This window comes from Zalophus californianus, chromosome 6 (assembly GCF_009762305.2).
Source record: "Zalophus californianus isolate mZalCal1 chromosome 6, mZalCal1.pri.v2, whole genome shotgun sequence".
Classification (NCBI taxonomy): domain Eukaryota; kingdom Metazoa; phylum Chordata; class Mammalia; order Carnivora; family Otariidae; genus Zalophus; species Zalophus californianus.
Window position 1 is genome coordinate 46,568,086 of NC_045600.1, and position 22,367 is coordinate 46,590,452.

Sequence of the window (22,367 nt, forward strand, 5' to 3'; positions counted from 1 at the left end):
TAAAGTTTCTTACCATCTACAAGCTGTAAGTTTAGGGTTGGCAAAGTTACTGCTCTTTTACGATTTTAGATCTTTGTTATTCTTGGGAAGGTCTTCTCTACCTCCAAATTGTAGAAATGTTCCCCAATTTGATCTTCTGTTTTACTTTTCACTATTTAAATTTTCAAAAGTACACAGAAGAGTGGAGGGAATAGCTGAATGAATGCCCAAAAGCTCAACACTTAGATTTAGAAGTTGTTGACATTTTGCCAATATTCATCATTTTTTTTGCTTAAGAATTTTAAAGTAAATTACCAACATCATGCTCATACGAAATACTAGATACTTCAGTGTGCATCTCTAAAGAATAAAGTTATTTTTCTAGTCAACAGAATCTTTGTCTTCCTCATATTTGTCTCATAATTTTAAGCTTAAAGGTAATAAATTATGTAATTCATAGTGGATTTGGCATAACTCCTCTTCTGGCAATTTAAATGTGAATCTACCCATTTGTATTTTTCGAGATTATACTTTTCTATCTCCTCGAAGACAAATTGTAATTACTGAGTACTAATTATGTGCAGAGCCTCATGCTAGGCATTTTATGTGGCTTTCTTACTTACTCCTCCTAACGACCCAGGGAGGAAGGCACTGTCATCCCATTTTGTAGCCTTGTTTTCCTTTCTAGAAAATAAATTCTATCACCAAGCTTTCCAGATGACCTCGGATTTTAGGATAAACTCAAATTGGTTACTTCTCCATCACGCACGATGACAAAAGCCAAGGTAGTGATTTATATTTCATTAGAAGGTTATATTACTTAGTTTCTTTCTGCCAGAATTTGTATTTTCCTATTCTTTGAAGCTTTAATAGTTTTCTCTAACCTCAAGAAGAAATTTCACAGCTGCAACACCGCTGATGTGATAATAAAGGCAGTATCTTCAGATCTTCAGGACTCTCTCTTTTTACTAAAGTGTTCCTTATTTGCTTGCCAAAAAACACCAACATTAAATCTAAGAACATACCAAGTATACATAGCATGTTGCACAAAGGATCATGGTTTTGCTTTCTCTGCTCCTCTTTCCCCAAAGTAACTATAATAGCAGCAGAAACAACTATATGCGTGCGCATGTGCACACACATACGAGAGAGAGAGGGAGGGAGAGGTGAAGAGAAGAAAGGAGGGAAAGGGACATTCTCAGAATTGTGTTGAAAAATACTACTGCTATAGGAATCCATGTGAATGTGATCAGTACCTACCCAAATCAGCAAAAGTCTCTTGTTCTTATAATGCTTGGATAAATTTCTTATTATCTTATTAGTCTTTAACTCTTACACTTCACTGACTGACTTTTGAGGAAATCCCAGATGGGGGACTTTGAGCCTGGTATTTTGCACATTACCAGAGAAGTATAGAAACTGGTGCATTCAAGCTAGCCAGACCCTTGTTTGTTCAAAGTTTATTTTTTTAATTTTTAGAAATCTTATATGTAGTTGTTCTCTTTAGAATGTATCATTGACTAAAATAATGCATCACTGGAACATTTGGAAGACTGAATGGGGTCCATGTTCTTTTCTAGTAAAGAAAATGCATGAGCTCTCTGGTTCCAGATGTTTCTGAACACCTCTCACCTATAACCCATGGCATTTTGACTAAACTGCCTTTTTATATTCCCCTTAACTTTGTTCTGACTTGCTCAACATTTTTTAGACGTGGGCTTTTATTTTTCTTTGAGTTGTTTTTTTTTTTTTTTACATCAACTCGCCGTTGTATGTCAGTTAATTGATTAATCCATGTGATTGAACAGGGAACTGTCTGTAACATTCTGTAGATCAATGATAATTCAGATGCTGATAATTCAGTATATTGGTTTTTTTGACATAATGTAGATGTTTGGAGCATGGGCTTTGGTGTCAGTGCTGAATTCAGGTCCAAGCTCTGCCAATTATTTGTTGTATGACCTTAAGAAGATTGGTTAGCCTCTCTAAACCTATTTTCTCCTCCGTAAAATTGGGCACGATCACTGCCCCTACCTTGCAGATTGTATCGAAGAACATTAAGCATTTGGTACATGACTAAGTCTCAGAAGTATGTTCTAGTCATTATTGTTTAAGTGTTTGGCAAAGGTTTTTAAGCATACATTTTCCTGAGTGTGTTAAAAGTAGAGAAAGTATAAAGTATTCCCACATTCCCTATTTGTTTTCAAATAACCAGATTTTAGACAAAACGTGAATTTTAGAGCAGATTTCTAATTTGATGGTCTAGCATTCTGAAACCTAATGTTAAATAAGAGGTAGTTTATGTCAAAATTCCAGTATACTCCTTTTAGTTAGCATGTAGGCCTGGTTTTTATTTGGTTTTATACTAGTGAAAACTCTGAATCTGATCTTAATAGCCTTTCAGTTTTATGATGAATTGCTCACTGTTGTGGGATGGTGGGTAAATGGACACTTGTGTCATGCACTGTTTCCTTTTAATTTAGACAGAGCAACGTGGGGGTTCCTGGAGTGTGGGCTTTTCATATCGGCAGCTCCTCCCCACTGGACAATATCAGGCCAGCCACCTTTGGAGGAGACCTTACCAAAGCCCACCCTTCACCTCCCCCGGAGCAGTCCTTCGGCCCTACGGCAGCCCCAGGAAGTGACTACACTGAGGACAATCTGGATTATTATGATGAGAATGAGGGAGAAGTGGAATACTCCCCAAGTGAGCCAGAGGACGCCTGGGATGGCCACAGCAGGATTGATGTTTCCTTCCAGCCAAAAGCTGAGCCAAGACCTTTAGGAGGTGGGATATCTCCGTCGGAATCTGACCCAGCCTCCCCTTTGCCACAGCTGACCGCTAGTGATCGGCCCCTCTACCCTGAAACCGAATCTGCCACCTTCGACCCTCAAGCCAAAGAGGGGAGAGCTCTGGGCGGGGTAGATGCCCCAGGTTTAAATGGCCCGGTCGAGTCTTGGGAACAGCGGGGGACCAGAGGCCCGGCTGCATCAGAGATAGAAGGAGATTTGCTGGGTCCTGCCCGGGGAGCCCCATCTCCCTACCCAGAGGGAGGGGCACCACCTTCAGAAGAGGATGTTCCTCCAGTCCATCCTGAGGGAAAGGCCGTTCTTCTAAATTACCCCGCGCCCGCTCACACTCCACTGCTGGGCCCGGGAAGGCAAGTGCTAGGCGTGGAGGATGTCATCGGTTCCAGCACTGAGGGTAAGTGCCTGGCGGGACCGGGTGCTGGGGTTTCATTTTTAAAATGCTGATTTGCACAGAGTTGCGCTTTTTCTCTCAAGTGAGATGGCGCAACGTTTAGCAAAACGAAGATTGGAACAGACTTTTTAAACCTATGTTTCAGGAGACGGAGTATGTTTCCTTTGCCAGATAAATCTTGGCAGGCAAATTCTGTTGGAGTCTCTTGACCATTAATAATGTTTTTTTACAAACGGGCCTCATGAAGCAAGTGCGGAAGAACTAGGCTGCTTGGGCCAGCTACGCTCTCGAGTGTAATGAAGTATTTCAGTTTGAAAGTTCAGCAAAGGTGAAACATTCTGAGGTTTCATATAAATTACAGGGATGGAGGGGTTAAGGCTGTAGTTTTAAGTGGCTGGTTGTGCTGGCTCAGATGAACATTCCCGATTCGTTCTCTGTTGTGGGACAACGCTTGTGCTCCCCTTGCTTAGAGATGCATCGGTGGTGTGTGGGAGCAGAGACCCACAGGGTAAGAAAGTTGCTAGCCACCTGTGTCTTGTCATTTCTGGTTCATGGCTGTGCAGCTGTGGTATTCACCTCCCTGGAGTCCCGTCCTCATTCCATGACTCACTGACCAGAGTGAGGGGCCAGAAAAGAAATGCCGGGAGGAGGCAGTGGTTAATTAATACAGACATGGAGCCATTTTGCCTTCTCCTCCCAGTTGAGACTTGTCACTTCAGTTCTTTCTTCCCGGTCAGGGATGTAAACACGTGAGTGGGAAACTGAGCAGGGATTCATTCCATTTGTTCCAGGGACTGCTCATCTGACCTCTAATAGGAGGAAAGGGGCCAGAGGTGAAAGCACTCTTCAGGACGTCTTTCCCCCTTCACCCCCCCCCCACCTACCTTTTCTGTTTCCCATTCTTTTGTAGTAAAGACATGTTGACCCAGCAAAGAGGGCCTTCTGTGTTCTTCTGCTGTGGTAGTGATCTGTAAGAATATGCTTGAAGAAGTGCTATTTTAGGAGGAAAGAAACTATTTTGTGATGAAAGTGGCATCGTGTCATGATTAGAGGGAGAGCACTGGTGTCAAAGTTAGGTTTGAATCCTAGCTGCCTCACTTGCTTGCACGCTCGCTTGCTGGGTGACCTGAGGCAACTCACGGAACCCCCAAGCCTCTCGGATTTCTCCTAAATTTGCTGAGGGGACTAAATGAGATAACAAAGTTCTCAGTGTCTGCACCGGTTGATCCTTTATAAATGGTGGCTGCTCTAATTATAGGAGATTTAAAGAGGTAGGAATGGGGTGGGGGATGGCTAGAGACTAGCCAAGAGGCTTGTTGAGTCACCGGGCCTTGATTTGTGCCGAAGGGCTACATTTCTGTCAGATCCAAGATGTGAATTTGATTGGAAGGCTTCAGAACCTTCACACCCTTCTGACAACCTCCTGACTTTTCAGTGGAAATTCCATATATCTAAAGAAAATGTAAAGCCAAGTATCAAAGATTTTTAGTCAAGGGATTTTGAAGTGAAGATGGAATCCTAAAATGGTCTTTTCGCTTGTGCTTTCCTGCCCTGGGAAGAGGTTGGAATATGAAGAAGCAGATTTGTGGAGTGATTTATTAAAGAGTTCAGAAGAAGAGGCTGCACAGCCTGCTTTGAGCTCTGAGAGGTTGAGCTCACTGGAGTGACAGGGAGGAGGCTTAAGGAACGTTGAGAACAGAGACGGCAGCCATCATGCTTCTGGGGCATGAACTCTGATATTTAGCAGCTGCTGGAGGGCGTCCACTCCTGACGTCTTAGGGATGGCAGAATGCATATGAAAAAGCTGGTTAATACACTAAGACATTTTGAAAAAAATATCTAACTGGACATTTTTGAACCTTGAAGGACAAAAAAAATCAGCAACCGCATGTTAGCACAGAGGGAAGACTTTAAAACCTGAAAGCAGAGAGGGAAAATGGGTGAGCTTCTGTTTTCACCTCAGGCTTTAGGAAGACTGCGTGGATTATGGAACCATGCAGTTGTTAGATACTTTTTTTTTTTTCCAGATGAAACATTGGCACCCCAGAGGTCCGTCAGGCAGAAGTGGACTTCCTCTGGGACAGCTGGTGGGTGGGGGTGTCAGAGACGCACACAGAACATTGCCTACAAGGGCCCAGCCGTGAGCCATCCTGCCTGGCTGTTTCTACTGATGGCATGGAGAAGGAGGGATTTTGGTATTAGGTGGACTCGAGCTTGATTCCCAGCTCTGCTGTGTGGTTTGGGGTAAGATGTATACTCTGTTTGACCCTCATTTTCCCCAGCTATAACATGGAGGAAGTGTAGACCTCGTGAAGTAGCTGTGAGAACCAAAATTGAATATGGGAAGCTCCAAGCCCCATACTTTAATTTCCCTTTTCAACTTAGAAGTCATCTTGCCAAACAAAGATCTTAAGATTTAGCTAAAGAAACCCCAAATATCTCTCCCTTTCTTTTCAAAAATTTTTTTCGCCCTTAGGGACTCTTTTTACAGACTTTTCTTGTTGAGAAATCTAGATTCTTTTCAGAACATGTGTACGCCACGCAAGAATGTCCCAACCACCCTCCAGTTCTGGCCTCAAGTGTATCATTCGCTTTGGTCTGTTTTCATAGAGCACAGAACCAGCCATGAAATGGAAATGCAAGCATCCTCAGTCTGAGGTGTCTTGTTTCTCCAGGGAGCTCCAGGAGCTTGTCGACAGCCCAGAAAGTTACGTGCGCACCTGCCACGTGTCCTCTGACCGAGGCACCAGTAGAAGTTTGGGCTGGCATTTCCTGCATTCCCACCGGGACACTCAGTGGGAACTTGCTTTAGTTTGTGCTGTCACGATCGCTCTTCTGAACTGCCTTGTGAGGTAGATACTGTTAGTCTTCCCATGCTACAGAGGAAGAAACTGAAGCCTGGAAATACTGACTTGTCTGAGTAAGAGGCAAGGAAGCCATGGAAGGACTGGCCCCAGCTGTGAGCTGACCCATGTGTCCCTGCAGTTTGGGAAGTCTTCGTGGAGGAGGAGGGCCTTGAGCCAGCCCATGGGGTCAGAGTCTGAGTCCAGAGAGGGAAACTGAGGAAACAGTCCGCACAGAGGACTGACGTGTGGACATGGAAAGAGGGAGAGAGTCAAGGGGGCGGGTGAACGAGGTGAGGACGACAGCTGACCAGGACCACCTGTGTGGTGGGGAGCAGGGATGATGACTTCCAGAGCTCTTAGCCATCCTTACGCCTGCTGAGGTGGTGCTACAAGGAGCGGCATCCTGCCTCCAGCTGCATGGTGAGTTAGAAAGGGGGAGGGACACCTGGCTTTCAAAACCTCTTCATACTCCATTGTTGGATCCTCGTGTTTCTCCTTAGATGGCAGTCGAGCCGGGAAAGCCCAGGGTGTCACAGGGATTTCCCTGCGGCTTCTAGTCCCACCATACTTTTGGCTTTGGGAAAGGCTGCAGGAATGTGTTACTCAGGCGGCTTCCACCCCGCAATGGATTAGAGCAGGCTCTGCCTCCCCACCCCGCCTTCCAGACGAGAAAGCCTCTCTCCCGAGTACAGCTCCAGGTTGCTCGGGGTCTGTGAACACCAAGGCCTCCCATACCCGTGAAGACACCTGCATGGCAGAGCCTGCTGGCGTCATGGTCCTAATAACTATTTGCCCAGCCAGCATCACTGTACACTACACACAGACACACACGCCAGGAATAAACATGAAAACGGGAGGAAAAAGCAAGCCACTGTTTTTCATTAGAAAGTTAGATGTGGTTTTTCTTACTAATCAATCATTCTTCAAGGCAGGGAGACTTGGGAAGATCTTCCCTGCAGTGAAAGTGTGGGTCCTTTTCTTTAGTAAAAGCTGTTAAAAGTAAAAGTCACTCCAGCTGCCAGGGGCAGCCCCACTCTGGACACCCTCCATCCCCTCTGTGCTCCCACACTGTGCCTGGAACACGCCCGCCTTCCCTCTTCCACGTGGCTGGGCCAGACCCTTAACAAAGGAGGGCAGGCCCAAGGCTGCAGACAGGTGCTTAAATGTTGCTGGCAAAATGAAGACTGAAGGACAGATCAAATCTGGTGCAGAGTTTTCCATTTTCATGAGTAACTCCCAAATAGGACAAATCCTTGGCCCTGCCTTTGCTTCTTTTATGTACCCATTTTTCTTTCTATTAAGGATATGAGAAGAGTAAAAAAGCATTAAATGGGAAAAAAAAAAGATCTAAAAGTCCTCATGTAAAGACTGCTTTACCCGCTGTCTAACCACAGTTCACAGAGCCTTTGCAAACTCAGTGCTTCAAACCTGGCTGGCCTCCGCCCTCCTGCTGTGCCCTGAAAAGCCAGCAGACTTGTCTCTACTGTTTGAGTCTCTGTGACAGGTGCTCTCGGGCAGAGTGGGTCCCAGGAGGGTCTACGAAAGGTAGCCTCTGGGTAAATTCAGGAGAAAGGAGGCCATGGAAGAAAAAGTATTTCTCAGGGTGAGCTCTAGTTCACTTGCACCTGACTCACCTGGGGCCCTTCTTTTTAAAATGTGGATTTCCACACTCCTCCTCCGCTGTCTGAACCAGAATCTGCATTTTTAAACCAGGTCCCCTGGTGATTCCAAAGGCCACACATGAGTACTGCCCCGTGTAATGGAAAAAGCATGGGATTTAGAGCCAGAAGGCCATTATCATGTCCATGGGCCTCTTTTTTCTCATCCATAAAATGGAGATAATATTTCTTTACCAGACTAGGGAGAAGTGTGTGAAAATACATCCAGAAGTCCGATGTGAAGAGGCATATCACTGAAAAAGAAAATTGCCACTTTGTTTTGGGATGAGCTCATCGCACGTCTCATCTAGCTGGGATTTCAGACGCTGATTCTACGCCTTCAAGTAGTGCAGCATCTTTGGATCTCTCTGCATTTCCCATAGAAATTTGAGAAGGCCCATTGGCCAAAAGTCTGGCTTTTCTTGCCTGGGATTGATAGCTGCATGTGGGATCTGTTTCTAGGTACAGTTCTGCCTCTTCTTCAGGGAAGGGTCTGGCTTCTGGGCTTCCTCCACTAACGGATCTTCACGTTGCTTGCTTGTGGCTCTGGGCCCAAGTGGGCAATAAGCACTGAGTCCTGTCGCTCAGCCGGCCAGGAATGAATGTGAGAGCATTCTCTGAAATCCCACCACCCTAGGAGCTGCTGTCAGATGAAATTCATTAACTACGTTAACGAGCATTCCCTAGCTCAGAAATGGAAAGTTTACAAACGTCCTGAACATCTTCACCAGTGGGCGTAAGAACCACCAGGGCAGTGGCTCAGGTGCAGATACCGGGGATCCACCCCTAGAATGTGGATTGGTAGCGCTAAGGTGTGCGCTGGGAATTAATGTTTTTAACAGGCACCCCAGGTGATTCTGATGCAACAGTCCCCCCTCCCCAGCCCACGGAGAAATGCAGCTCTCCTTCTGCGTGGTTGAATGAGGCCCTGCTGAGGCTATAGGTCCTGTCAGAGGGGGCAGAGCTTCCCTGATGCCTCCAAGCCGTTGCTGGAACTGATCGCTCACAAACCTCCGCCACAGCGTCCCTGTCTCCGGAGATGGCAGTTTACCAAGATGTGAATATCACGTGGACTTCTCTTTCTCTCTGCTCTGTCTTCTCTCTCTCCCTCGCTCTCGCCTTCTCCCCCTTTCTGCTCCGATTCTCTGCTCCCTCCAAGCCATCAGCAAATCCTGTCTGCTCCATCTTCAAAATATTCTGTATCTGGGCCCTTCTTCTCCAACGGCACTTCCAGCGGCCAGGACACCCGCTTACTGGCTCATTCTCGAGGTATCGTAAGTCTGATGTCATCACTCTTCTGCTCCAGATGTCCCAGTGGCTCCCCTTCTCACTCAGACCGAAGCCCAGCTCCTTCCTGTGACCTGCAGGACCCTCTGCCAACCGGCCAGGACCTCCCCAGTCTTCTCCCGCTGCCCCTGCTCCTCTTGTGTCCTGCTGCCTCTGCCTCCAGGCCTCTGCTCCGAGGTCACCTTCTCCCAAGGTCTTTCCTGATCCCGCTGTTTAAAAGAGCGAAGTCCCCTCCCCTGTCAGCCCTCTTGACCTTCCCTGATTTAAGATTCCGTATAGCTCTTAACGACAACCTCTGTACTAAATCATTTACCTGTTGGTTCACTGCTGCCTAGGAGAATGTAAGCTTCGGGATAGAATGTTTGCCTGCTCTATCCCTAATTCCTAGATCAGAGCCAGGCTCATAGTGAGTGCTTCCATTATTTGTTGAGTTAACAAATGAAAGAAAAGCACAACAGGCGTTTACCTCTTTCCCCTGACAAGCTGATGTTGTAAGTTTTAAGTGTGTGCGTCTGCGAGCACACCTGTGTGAAGGCAGGCACGGAAAAGGGATCCTAAGGGGAGCCTGTGATGCCCCTGTTAGGAGCGAACCCATCTTCTTTCCCTGTGTAGTTGTCATGGGGCTGGAAGGCTGAGCTTCTGTTTGTGACCCGATAAGCTTCGTCCAGAGAATGCAATATCCCACAAAACTGCTTATGAATATCCCTGAGCAGCTTCCCAATAACCAGTAACCTGTTATGATTATAGTTTCAGTTGCCTAATGGCCTTTCACGCGAGCCTAACCACTGTTTTTTGTTGTGAGAAAAATGCAGTCCATATGGCAATCAGCTCAAACTTTGGCACAGCTGCCTTTGTAAGTTGCAGGCTGCATCGCTGAGCTTCTCTCCTTTTGCCCATAGGAAAGCCATGCCTGTGCCTTTTAGTTAAATTAACCTAACTCTCCCTATCAGTGGTCTTCCTGCATTCCATCTCTCCCTGTTCCGATGACCCACTCTTGCAATGGGGACTGAGTGCAAGTCTTCACCAAATAACAAATACAGGGAATATAACACAAACCCACCATTTCTTTAATTCCAGAGAATAGTGTTTAGAGTTTGGTTTTATTTTTTACTCGACTTCACCTGAAAATGACTATCCTTTAGGCCTGTATCAGATTGCTTCTTTACCTTGGTACTCAGGGTACGTTCAGGAAAAATGTGACTTCTGGCAATGGAGGTGTGGAGGAGTGTCACCCTGATTCTAGGAGGGAACAGAGAGTGCATTTCTGCGGTTTGCACAGAGCCACGGGCACGGTTGACCTCTGGAGGTGGGGGGCACCCTGTTCTCCCCACACACCCACGTCCCTTCCCCCGCCTTGTTCTGGAGGTGAGTCCTGCCTGAGCACTTGTCCCTGGGCCAGGTCCTCCAGGCGCTGTTGCTTTACACTTAGCTGTTACCTTAGGGGCTGGAGACACCTGAGACTGACAAGTTACATTGGTTTCTTTTTTTTTTTTTCATTGGTTTCTTTTTACTCAAACTGGATCCCCCTGGACTTCTTAAACCAATGGTAGACAGTGATGCATAGTTTTCTTCACAACAGTTTCTGTAATATCCACTCTGGGTTTTTTGGGGTGAGGGGGATGTGAGTTCTGTATCACTTTCCTATTTTAAAAAAAACATTCAGGGTTATGCCTAAATATCTATTTTTATCAAACTGAAATTTTTCAACTGTGTCATCAAGGTGCTCTCCTGACTTCATTCTCCCGCTGCTCCCAGACGTTCCACTGGAGACCGTATTACCTGTCCTGCCAACCCCTCAGCCTGCCGCTTTCTCAAGAACCCGTTAGCATCAGTCAGGGATTGTCCTACTGTCCAAAAGCTAATGCTCTTCCTGCGCTTTGCCCCCAGCGTGCCGTAAACCCCATCTGGATTGTCTCAGCACTCTCCTACCATTCGTTAGGCTTGATTTATAAAGTATGCCTCAAATCTGACCGGCTGAAGCCTATGCTGATCAACCTCAAGCACCTGATCAGATCCTTAACCCAGCTCTCTCGGTCTAAGTACTTGGGTTGCACTGGAGTACAGCTCCTAGGAATCTGGAGCCAGACCTCCTGGGTGTAAATCCCAACTCTGCTACCTACTGCCTGGATGACTTCAGGGAAGTCCCTTTAATCTGTGCTTCGCCTTGTTTATCTGCAGAACTGGAATAAAAAGGGCCCGTGCTTGCGTGCAAACTGAAAGCGTGAATAAATTTCATAGAGCAGTATCTGGCATAGAGGAAGCACTATTTAAATGTTAACTGTGTTCTGTTTTCACTGGTTGATAAGTCTCTGGCTGGGTGTTAACTTAACGTGGTGCTACATCTTCCCTCCCTCGGTTTCTTTTTCTGTTCTTCCCTGGAATCCTGTGTCCCTACCTGTTGATCTTTCCATTTCTTCCTTGCCCTCCGGTTTCCTCCTCCTCAGACCTAGATCTGGAGCATGGCTGCCAGCTAGGTTCACCCAGGGGTCGGGTATCTGTCTTCCTCGGGAGCTGACCCCTTGCAGCAGTCCAGCACTAGGCTTCTGTGCTGTCCCTGCTTGCCCCTTGTGCTCCCGGAGTCTCCCCCAACTGCTGCTCCCAGGGAGGTGGAGGCCAGGTGTGCACAGCCACTTTGCCTCCTGGCGGCCACGCTCAGGATTAGCATCATCCCTGGTGTCCTGAGAAAGCCCCCTCTTCTCCATTAGAGCCCCCCAGCCACGCCCCGCTCCCTTGGCCATTTCTTTTATGGACAATGGCATCTGCTCCAATTCCTCTGTTTCTTGGTAGTACAGATGGCCCTCTTTTTTTTTTTTTTTTTTTTTAATGGGCCGAATAAGTGGGAGACAGAAGGAACCACTACTGGTCCACATGGGTCTCCCAGAAGAGCTGTGATTGTGGCCCCCTCTCTTATACTGCGTGGCAGTCTGTTTGTGCGATGCCCGCCACCAGAAACCCTTCAAAGGCACAGGGCAAACAAGAGCTGGCTCCCCTCTTCCCTCTCCTCCCTCCCTCTCCATAGACTTTCCTTAGGGGGGGTTGTGTGTGCTCTTGCAGGCCCTTCTCACAAGAAAACCTACTTCCCTGGGCAGTGAGACAAGCTACAAGCTATTCTCTCTAGGTTCAGGGTCCCCCTAGAAGAGAAGAATGCTTGGACCCAAGACTGCATTCATTATTTCTCTCTTCAGTCTTCCTCTTGGGGTCGTTCCTTTCGGGTTGAGCCACATAAACCTGCTATTTGACCATTGTAGACCCACAGGACGGCAGTTTTGTGCAGTTCAGCCTAACATGTGCTTCCTGGTTGGCCTTTCTGTTCCTGCACTCACACCGGAGTGGTGCAGCCTCCTCCGCCTTCCCCAGCTCTGCACTGAGACCAGATGGGAGCCGTCAGCAGTACTCCTTGCCAGAAGACCAAGCAAGTTAATTCCCTTGGGTTGAATGTTGTTCCTGTCTCTTAAACATCAAAAACCCATTTGTTTATTACCATCTAAGCCGATTTTATGGCGCAGATGTGGTGTCCATAATGAAGCTTGACAGCAACGATGCTGGAATCTGTCCTTTTAACGCAAGTTGGTTTCTGCTTTCCAGTCTTCACGTATAATGCTGCCAACAAGGAAACCTGTGAGGACCACCACGGACAGTGCTCCCGGCACGCCTTCTGCACTGACTACGCCACCGGCTTCTGCTGCCATTGCCAGTCCAGGTTTTACGGAAATGGGAAGCACTGTCTCCCAGAAGGTAAGGAGTGTGCACTTGACCGGGCTGGGGGCTGCGCCCTGTATGATTTTGCTGCTCGCTGGTTTGCGACTGGGGCTGTGAACTCTGCTTTACGGACCACGCATCTCCACTGCATGCATCCCAGAACTGGCCACTTGAAGGTGCTGGATAAATGTTTGAGAAATGAACACATTTGGGCTCCTTTCCCAATTTGAGGATTAGCCAGAAGGCTTTCGTCCTTTTTGCCAGCTCATTAGAGTCAAAGTGGATGGGAGAGTGGGAGGATGGGAGAAAAGAAATCGAAGACAGGTCTGTTTTGTACCTAGACAGTTAATCGGTCGGTTACGGAATCATGAGAATGGCCAAAGACTGAGTTTTGGGAATCGTGAGTGGAATGATTTTCCACGCGTCCATTGCCAACCTGGACGATGGACCTAGTCGACTGGATTTGCTGTCTTTCAGGGGTACCTCATCGGGTCAATGGGAAAGTGAGTGGCCACCTCCATGTGGGCCACACGTCCGTGCACTTCGAGGACGTGGACCTGCATGCTTACATTGTGGGCAATGATGGCAGAGCCTACACGGCCATCAGCCACATCCCTCAGCCCGCGGCCCAAGCCCTTCTCCCGCTCACACCAATCGGAGGCCTATTTGGCTGGCTCTTTGCTTTACAGAAACCAGGCTGGGAGAATGGCTTCAGCTTCACAGGTGAGTAGGATATTTGAAGGGGCCGCTGGTCACTGGCCATCACACTTTGGTCTTGATATTCCGTGAGTAAGGATTGGCTTGTTCCGTGTTCCAGAGCCTCAGGGGGTCTCGTTTTCTGTGGGGGTGGTAGTTGGGAATGGTTTGGTCTCACAGGACTGTTTTTGAAAGACTGATTCCTTCCACATGTTCTTCACATTGTCCTGAGGAATAGGATGATTCCCTTTGGAACATGTAGGTCCTTTCACCCGAATGGGTTGAAGCTTGTTTGTCAGGCTGTGTTTACTTGAGTTGTTAGGCGCAGATCTGTCAAATAGGGATGCACAAATGGTGATCATAGGGTATCTGGAGAGGAGTTTACTTCGTGAGTAAACTTCCTTCCTCCTCTCACCCCAACAACTCTGACCGATAATGGTACAGACCAGTCCTTCTCAGACTCTAACCTGCACACAGATCAACTGCAGCCCTTGTGAAAAGGCAGATTCTGGCTCTGTGGCCCCGGGGTGGGGTCTATGATTCTGTTTTCCTAGCAAGCTCCCCGGAGACGCTCATGCTGGTCTAAGGACCATGCTTTGATAGCAAGGGTGTAGAGGATACTTTGGGGCACTTTCCTCCTTACGTGCAAAGGCTTGTTTCCTACTGGATTTATCTTTATCACAGAGAAAGTACTGAGAGAAAAGTTCTTCCCCCCACCTTCAGCTATAGACTCAAGAGCTATTCTGGGGATCTTGTTTTTCGGCAAATTTTGAATAAAACAATCATCTTCTGCATAACTTAGTAAAAGTATGTGCCAAATGTTGTATGAGATGTATTCTGCTAAAGTATATTCATTATTTATCTGAAATTCAAATTTAACTGGGTGTCCTAAGGTTTTTTTTTTTTTTTTGCTTGTTTGTTTTTTAAGTCTGGCAACCTTACAAAGAGAAGGGTCAAGATGTCCCCAGTAGCTTCTCACAGAAAACAAGCTGTTAGAAAGAGAAGCAGTGTGAAAGGAGGCAGGATGAAACCATACCGTTTAATAGAAAATTTGGGGAACTGATGAAATCAACAGCTAATAGTAGTTAGTCTTGGATATCAGATGATCTTCTTAGGCACCATCTCCAACAGCAGTAGAAATTAAGAAGTATGCACTGGTAATTATTACTGGAAGATGCTACCTCATCCTAGCTCTGTGCTAAATTCTTTCTTCCTCTCCAGGTGCTACCTTTACCCATGTTATGGAAGTTACTTTCCACCCAGGAGAAGAGAGGGTTCGAATCACTCAAACTGCCGAGGGACTTGACCCAGAGAACTATCTGAGCATTAAGACCAACATTCAGGGCCAGGTGCCCTACATCCCAGCAAATTTCACAGTCCACATAGCTCCCTACAAGGAGATTTACCACTACTCAGACTCAGGTATGTATAACCAGTTTTGACACCTATAACATGGGGATGGTACATATTTTGCGAGATATTTGTGAGGATGATGAGCTATTACATGGCATGTCCTTAGAACAGCGTGTGGTACATAAAAGGAGCTCAGTATCCTTTTTATTACTCTTATCAAATATATAGTATAAGTGAGAGAAGTGTTGGCTGCTGCATAAATGAATATCAGTGTCCCCATCCCAGTGTTAATGTAATGCCAGTGATAAGGTAAGAAACAGCAACCTTGTCTTTGGGGGTGTGTAAGGGTTGTATGAGTACATACAGTTTTAAACCATCTGGACCACAGGAAAGTAGGGATTATTGGAATTTTTACTCGTTTCAGCCTGTTTTAAAATGAGATGCACAGCGTTGTAAAACGATTTGGAGTCAGAAGATAGGAATTCACATCACAGATTTGTAGTTGAAAATATATGGGGATAAGGTCACTTACCATCTGACAGCCTATTTTCTCCTCTTCAGAATGAGCATAAGAACACCTTTTCTCCTTGCTTTCCGTGGTTGACATGTGTCAATCCTGATGAGTTCTGGAAAACCACCCGAATGCAAGATGTTGGCTTAGTCACAGTTGCTGTCCTGCAGCAGAGTGGTTTGCTTGGAGCTGTGCCTTTCTTCCTTCTGTGGTGTGGGAGTTGGAAGCTGGGCAGGAGACGAAGGGAGGAGAACGGGTGGTGGAGACCCAGACAGTGAACAGAACCCTGGTCCAGGCTTCCCACTGCACGCTCAGACTGAGAAACAGCCCCTTCCTTTGCCCGAACCCTTCGGGCTTAAGTGCAGGGTGTTGGGAGCAGTCACGTCTATGTCCTCTAGAGCGTGGACTGGTTGAAAACTTGGGGTATAGAGTCAGGCTGACTTGTGTTCCAGTTCCAGCTCTATCACACGTTGGCCTCATGTCTTAGGCTACTTCTTGACCTCTGTAAGGCTCCCTGCACATGATCTCGGGGCTCACCTCGCTGGGATGAGGCATGAAGAAGGCCATGCTTATAGAGCGCCTGGCGTAGCTGGCACATGGTAGCAGAATTTATTCTTTGCTAATAATGACAGCAATGACAGCACTTTGGCTTTGCATCTACTCAGATTCCCGGAATTGCCTTGCGGGTTTTCCATATAAACTCAGGAATTTCCCAAGGGAACATGCTCCAGGCATTAGGTGAAAAACCCTACAGAAAAAATCGACCCTACATGAAACTCTAATATTTTAAACGTTTACCGGTTGGGCTGAATAATGTCTTTTGCAGCTGTGACCTCCACAAGTTCCAGAGACTACTCACTCACCTTTGGTGCCATCAACCAAACACGGTCCTACCGCATCTACCAGAACATCACTTACGAGGCCTGCAGGCACGCCCCCAGACACCCGGCCGTCCCCACCCCCCAGCAGCTGAATGTGGACCGGGTCTTTGCCTTGTACACGGATGAAGAAAGGGTGCTTAGATTTGCTGTGACCAATCAGATTGGCCCAGTTGAAGGTACATTTCCTTCTGTTGTTTTAGGCAAAAATTGAATCTAACATTGCTTCCTTTTTGAGTCACCTCAGAATGATTCACAGAGGTTCCTAAGGGTTACTGAGTGCCAGGCTCCGTGTTAGGTGCTGAGGGTAAGGATGAATAAAGCAGAGTCTTGTCTTAGAGATGGAGACAGAGGTAGAAATGGAACTTTTAGAACAGTGTCCCTGCCAAACAAAGGAATAGAGTACGATATGTGAAGCTGATCTGTAGTCAAACTCCGTATGTGTGCCAGTCTGTGTTGGGGAGACACCTGTGAACAGGTGAGGCCAAGTCAGGAGGGAAAATGATGCTGACAAGTATTTGTTACAATTGTGATGAGAACAGGGTGCTATGAGCCTAGCCTGGAGGTTCAGGGAAGAGGTCCCTAGAAAGTGACATTTTTAGCTAGAACTTAAAGGAGGGGAACGATTTCACCAAGTTAAGGTAAGACAAAGAGCCAGTGCCTGGAAAAACAAAAAGAACTGCATGTAAGAAAAACCCAGGTTAACATCGTACTCAACGAGGAGAGACTGGATGCTTTCACTCTAAGATCAGGAATTCGACAAGGGTGTGTTCTTGCCGCTTCTGTTTAGCTCTGGATTGGAAGTTTTAGCCCGGGCAATTAGGCAAGACAATAAAAGGCATCCAGACTGGAGAGGAAGAAGTTCCCTTGTGATGTAATCTTATATGTAGAAAATCTAATTCATTAAACTATTAGAACTAATAAGTTCAGCAAAGTTGCAGGATATAATTTTTGTATTTTGATCTTGTATTTCTATATAGTAACAGTGAGCAAACTGAAAAGGAAATTTTAAATGATTCTGTTCCAAAAATGTTTAGGATTAAAAAAAATTTTTTAGTATAATTCTTTTACATTAAAACCTATAAGGCATTTTTGGAAAAAAAAAATTGAGACCTAAATAAAAAGAAAATTAGAAGACTGAATTCCATGTTTATGAATCAGAAGACTTAGTGTTAAAATGGCAGTGCTTCCTAAATTGATCTATAGATTCAACACAATCCTATTAGCTGGCTTTTTGGCAAAAACTGAGAAATTGATCCTAAAATTCAAGGAAATTTAAGGAACCCAGAATAGCCAAAACAATACTGAAAAAGAACAGAGTTGGAGGAATTCCACTTCCTGATTTCAAAACTTAAGAGTAATGAAGACCGTGTGTTCCTAGCATAAGAATGGATATACAGATCAATGGAATAGAAGCAAGAATCCAGAAATAAACACAAACACATTTACAGTCTGTTGGTTTTTGACATGGTTGCCAAAACAATTCAGTGAGGAGAGAGAATAGGTTTTTTAAACAAATGGTTCTGGAACAGCTGGATATCCACATTCTAAAGAATGATGAGGGACCCCTATCGCATACTATATACAAAAATTAACCGGGGGTGCCTGGGTGGCTCAGTCATTAAGCGTCTGCCTTCGGCTTGGGTCATGATCCCAGGGTCCTGGGATCGAGCCCCACATCGGGCTCCCTGCTCAGCGGGAAGCCTGCTTCTCCCTCTCCCACTCCCCCTGCTTGTGTTCCCTCACTTGCTATCTCTCTCTCTGTCAAATAAAGAAATAAAATCTTAAAAAAAAATTAACCCAAAATGGGTCAAAGATGTTAATGTAATATAGCTAAAATTTTAGAAAAAATAAGGTGTGAATTTTTGTGACTCTGCATTTGGCAATGGCTTCTTTAGAGGGGATACTAAAAGCATAAGCAACAAAGGAAAAAATTGGGTGTCATCAAAATTAAAAACTTGTGCTTTGGATGATATTATCAACAAAGTGAACATACAACCCACAGAATGAGATAAAATATTTGAAAATCCTATACTTTTTAAAAGATTTGATTTATCTATTTGAGAGAAAGCACAAGCAGGGGGAGCTGCAGAGGGAGAGGGAGAAGCAGATTCCCCGCTGAGCAGGGAGCCTGATGCAGGGCTCCATCCCAGGGCCCTGGGATCACGACCTGAGCCAAAAGCAGATGCTTAACCTACTGAGCCACCCAGGAGCCCCTGAAAATCCTTTACTTAATAAGAGACTTGTATCTAGAATATACAAAGAACTCTTACAACACAATAAAAAGATATTTGGATAGAACATTTGTCAGAAGATAAACACCCAAAGCACATGAGAAGATGCTCAATATCATTAGTTATCAGGGAAATGCAAACACAATCAAAACCATAATGATGCTACTTTACATGCATGTGGACAGCTACAATAAAAAACAGATAATAACAAGCATTGGTGAAGATGTGGAGAAACAAACCCTCATACACTGCTGGCAGGAGTATAAAATGGTATACCTACTGTGGAAAACAGTCCAGTTTCTCAAAGTTAAACACAGAGTTACCACTTGAGCAATTCTACTCCTAGCTATATAACCAAGAGAAATGAAAGTTTATGTCCCCACAAAAACTTGGACACAAATATTCATGGCAGCATTATTCAGAATAGCCAAAAGATAGGAACAACCCAAATGTCCATCAGTTGATGAATGGATTTTTAAAATGTCCTATATCCATATAGCAGAATATTAGCAGCACATAAAAAAGGAATGAAATACTGATGGGAATGAATTTTGAAAATATGCTGAGTGAAGGTAACTAGTCACAAAGGACAACATTTTGATTCTATCTAATGGAATATCCAAAAGAGGCAAATCCACAAAAACAGTAGATTAGTGGTTGCGTCGGGCTGGGGCATAATAGGAGGGTAAGGCATGGATAGCCAAAGGGTGCAAGTTTCTTTTGTGGGGGGATTAAAATGTTTTAAAATTGATTGTGGTGATGGTTGCGTAACTGTAAATATACTAAAAAACATTGAATTGTGTACTTTAGATGTGGGAATTATATGGTTTGTGAGTTCTATCTTAACTGGAAAAAAAAATAATTGTAGGAGGGAAAAAAAACTAAAGCAGTGTTTCTCAAACTTCAGTTAGAATTAACCATACCTGTGAAGCTTGATAAACATGGTAAAAATGTTCTAGGCTTATGAAGCATTAAGGACGTGAGTAACCCGAAATACACATTGCTAAGCAAAAGACGCCGGTCTGAAAAAAGCTACCTTGGTGTGATTCCAACTACAGTTGACCCTTGAATGACATGGGTTTGAACTGGGCAGGTTTACTCATATGTGGGTTTTTTTTTTTTTTTTCAGTATAGTACTGAACATGTATTTTCTTAACATTTTCTTTAGCTTACTTTATTATAAGAATACAGTATGTAATATACAAAATATGTGTTATTGGTAAAGCTTTTGGTCAACAGTAGGCTACTAGTTTGGGGGGAGTCAAGAGATACAGATTTTCAGCTATGCAGGGGGTCAGCACCCCTACCCCCCGTGTTGTTCAAGGGTCAACTGTATATGACATTCTAGGAAAAGTGAAACTACAGAGAATAAAAAGATCCATGGTTAGCAGGAGTTCAGGGGGAGGGAGATGGGGTGAATGGGGAGAGCATGGGATTTTTAGGACAGTGAAGCTATTCACTGTAGATGTGGATACATCTACCGAAACCTACAACTGCATGACACAAAGAGTGAGCCCTAATGTAAACTAGAGATTTTAGGTAATACTATATCCATCTTGGTTTATCAGTTATAAATGTACCACACTAATACAAGAAGCTAATGAGCTGCAAACTGGGGAAAGGGGAGGGTATGGAAACTTTACTTCTCAGTTTTTCTGTAAACCTAAAACTGTTCTTTAAAAATCTTGATTAAAAAAATAAAAAATGTTTAGGTGAGCCAGAAGATGAGCTTGCAAAGTCCGGGAACCCTAGCAGGTAGGAAATTGTCAGATGGAAGGGACCTTTTATTTATTTTTTTAAAGATTTTATTTATTTGAGAGAGAGCAAGAACAGAGGGAGAGGGAGAAGCAGACTCCCCGCTGAGCAGGGAGCCCGATGCAGGGCTCGATCCCAGGATCCTGAGATCATGGCCTGACTGAGCCACCCAGGTGCCCAAAAGGGACAGTTTAATTCTGAAAGCCAGTAGCTAGTGCTTTCCCCTAGAATGCGAGGGGCACAGGAGGAGAAAAGAGAGGGTCTCCCACACGTGGCTCCATACTGATACTGCTGAGGCCGGAATTGGTGTCTCCAAGAGATGATTCTAGGACTCAGCATTGGAGAGGAGGGCTCCGGAAGCCTCCTCACGCTCAAGGTGCGACGGTCACTTCAGCAATATGATACCGAGATTAAGGCCAGAGGGCTGGACTCTTCAAGGATGCAGAGATGACTTGAAAGGAGAATCCAGAGTTTGCTGGTGCGGGGTGGGTGGGCAGTTTGGTTTTAGGAAACTTGCTTGGGGGTGCAGGCATTGGGAGCCCAAGGATTATAAGGTATTGAATTAATAGCATGAAAATGTCAGTTGATTTTAGAGAAACGTGTATCGGAAGAAGGGAAAAGATTATTGTCTCTTTCTCAAAAGATTTGAGCAAAAACAAAGGAAAACCTCCTTCTGCCCTTTGCTGGGTGTAAGGTGTCTGATGTGTAAAAACCAACGATTAGCGGAGGAGCCTCCCAGGCCAAGGAATCCTGCTCCGATTCTAGAAGTATGTGGGGAAAAGATAAATCTCTGGATGTATTTTTCCTGGAGACCCACCAGATGGGAGTAACAGAAAGAATGCCAGTAAACTGTCAGGTACCAGGCTGCTAATTTGTCTTTAGAACTTTATGTGATTTTCCCTTCCACGCAAGTCAAATCCTAACACTAGCAAAGGATGGTTTACTTGGTGCCAAGCCCTGTTCTGAGTACTTAGTCCCACACAATCCCCTGCCCAATAGGCCGATCATCAGCCCCCATTTTATAGAGACTTGCCCAGTCGCAGCTACAAAGTGACCAGCTGGGACCCAATCCCGGGCACCAGCTCCAGAGCCCACCCGGTCACCTCGCCTGGCCCTGCTTTCCCACATGGACTCCACTGGCCTCAGGACGCCTCAAAATTTGGGCCGAATTGCAAGAGGGAATGTGTGTTTTAACCCTTTGTGTCTGCACCCTGTTGCATCCACCCCTATAGAACACTGCAATACGGGTTACGCTCCCTGAATAGGAGAAAAACGGGGCAAAAGAAAACAAGTAACAAAATCCTTCCCCTACACCCCCTGCACCCCCCTCTCGCTGCCCTCCGTGCACAGCATTATCATCTTGAGTGTTTCCGTCTCTCCAGAGGGAATGACGGTCCGGCTGGAACGTCTGGGACACAGCGTGGCCGCCCCAGTCGACGTGGGCGCGCCTGGCTTCCCAGGGCCGGTGAGGCCGTGCTGTCGGGGCTGCGTCCGCCCCGTGAGCCGTCAGAGCCTGGGGCCCGGCCCAGCCGCAGCCCCCGCACCTCGCCCAGTGTTTGCGCTTCAGCTGCGGGTCGGCCGTCTCTCCTGGGCTCCTAGAACCGGACCCCCTGGCACCCACTTCAGGGCTCCTTCTGGCAAGTTGAGGAGACTGGGCAGAGGGCCACGCGGGGAAGCGGAACGGACTGTTCCTTGAAGGAAAACCGCTCTTCTCTTGATTAAATGAGTAAATTAGTTCCAGCTCTCCTGTCAGAGAGTCAGGCTGTTGGAGAGGGTGAGGGCGAACTAGAACTCGTCGTGAGGAGGATCCTGTTGTTCGTGCTGCGATAGGGGGAGAGCGAACATGCCAGAGAGCATGCATAGCTATGTGGTTTTAGGAATGTATTTTTAAAACAAGGGTTTTGGAAACCGAATTCCGTGAGCAGGGCCTGTGTTCAGAAGGACTCTACACTTGGTTTACTGCTCCGCTGCTGTCCTCTTGAAACTCTTAATTTTTGAGCGAGGGCTCCACATTTTCCTCTTGCACTGGGCTCTGAATTATGTGGCCTGCCAAGTCAGTGAAGCATATTTTAAATCAGTGTCCTGTAATTATGGACATTATTTTCCCCTTAGTTTCAGGTAGGCCAGGGTATCCCATCCAAGTCTGAAAGTCAGCTTTTGGACTGCATTTTTTGTGTGCCTGGCTGGGTGGTAAGCTTTTGACATCTCTGCATACTTACTAATCTTTGCCAGAACGTGCCACAGTGCAAATTGGATGCTGGAAAGTACG

The 22,367-nt window shown here is 45.9% G+C and overlaps 1 protein-coding gene across 3 annotated transcripts in view; it reads left to right on the forward strand.

The window, feature by feature from the left end:
* The window catches only part of NID2 (nidogen 2), a 58,547-nt gene that overhangs the window by 11,720 nt on the left and 24,460 nt on the right, over positions 1-22,367 (forward strand). For all 3 annotated transcript variants that reach the window (XM_027569936.2, XM_027569933.2, XM_027569935.2), the window contains exons 4-8: positions 2,463-3,184; positions 12,558-12,707; positions 13,149-13,394; positions 14,589-14,789; positions 16,058-16,288. In XM_027569936.2, coding sequence (XP_027425737.1) covers positions 2,463-3,184; positions 12,558-12,707; positions 13,149-13,394; positions 14,589-14,789; positions 16,058-16,288 — 1,550 coding nt within the window. The remainder of the gene's footprint in view (positions 1-2,462; positions 3,185-12,557; positions 12,708-13,148; positions 13,395-14,588; positions 14,790-16,057; positions 16,289-22,367) is intronic.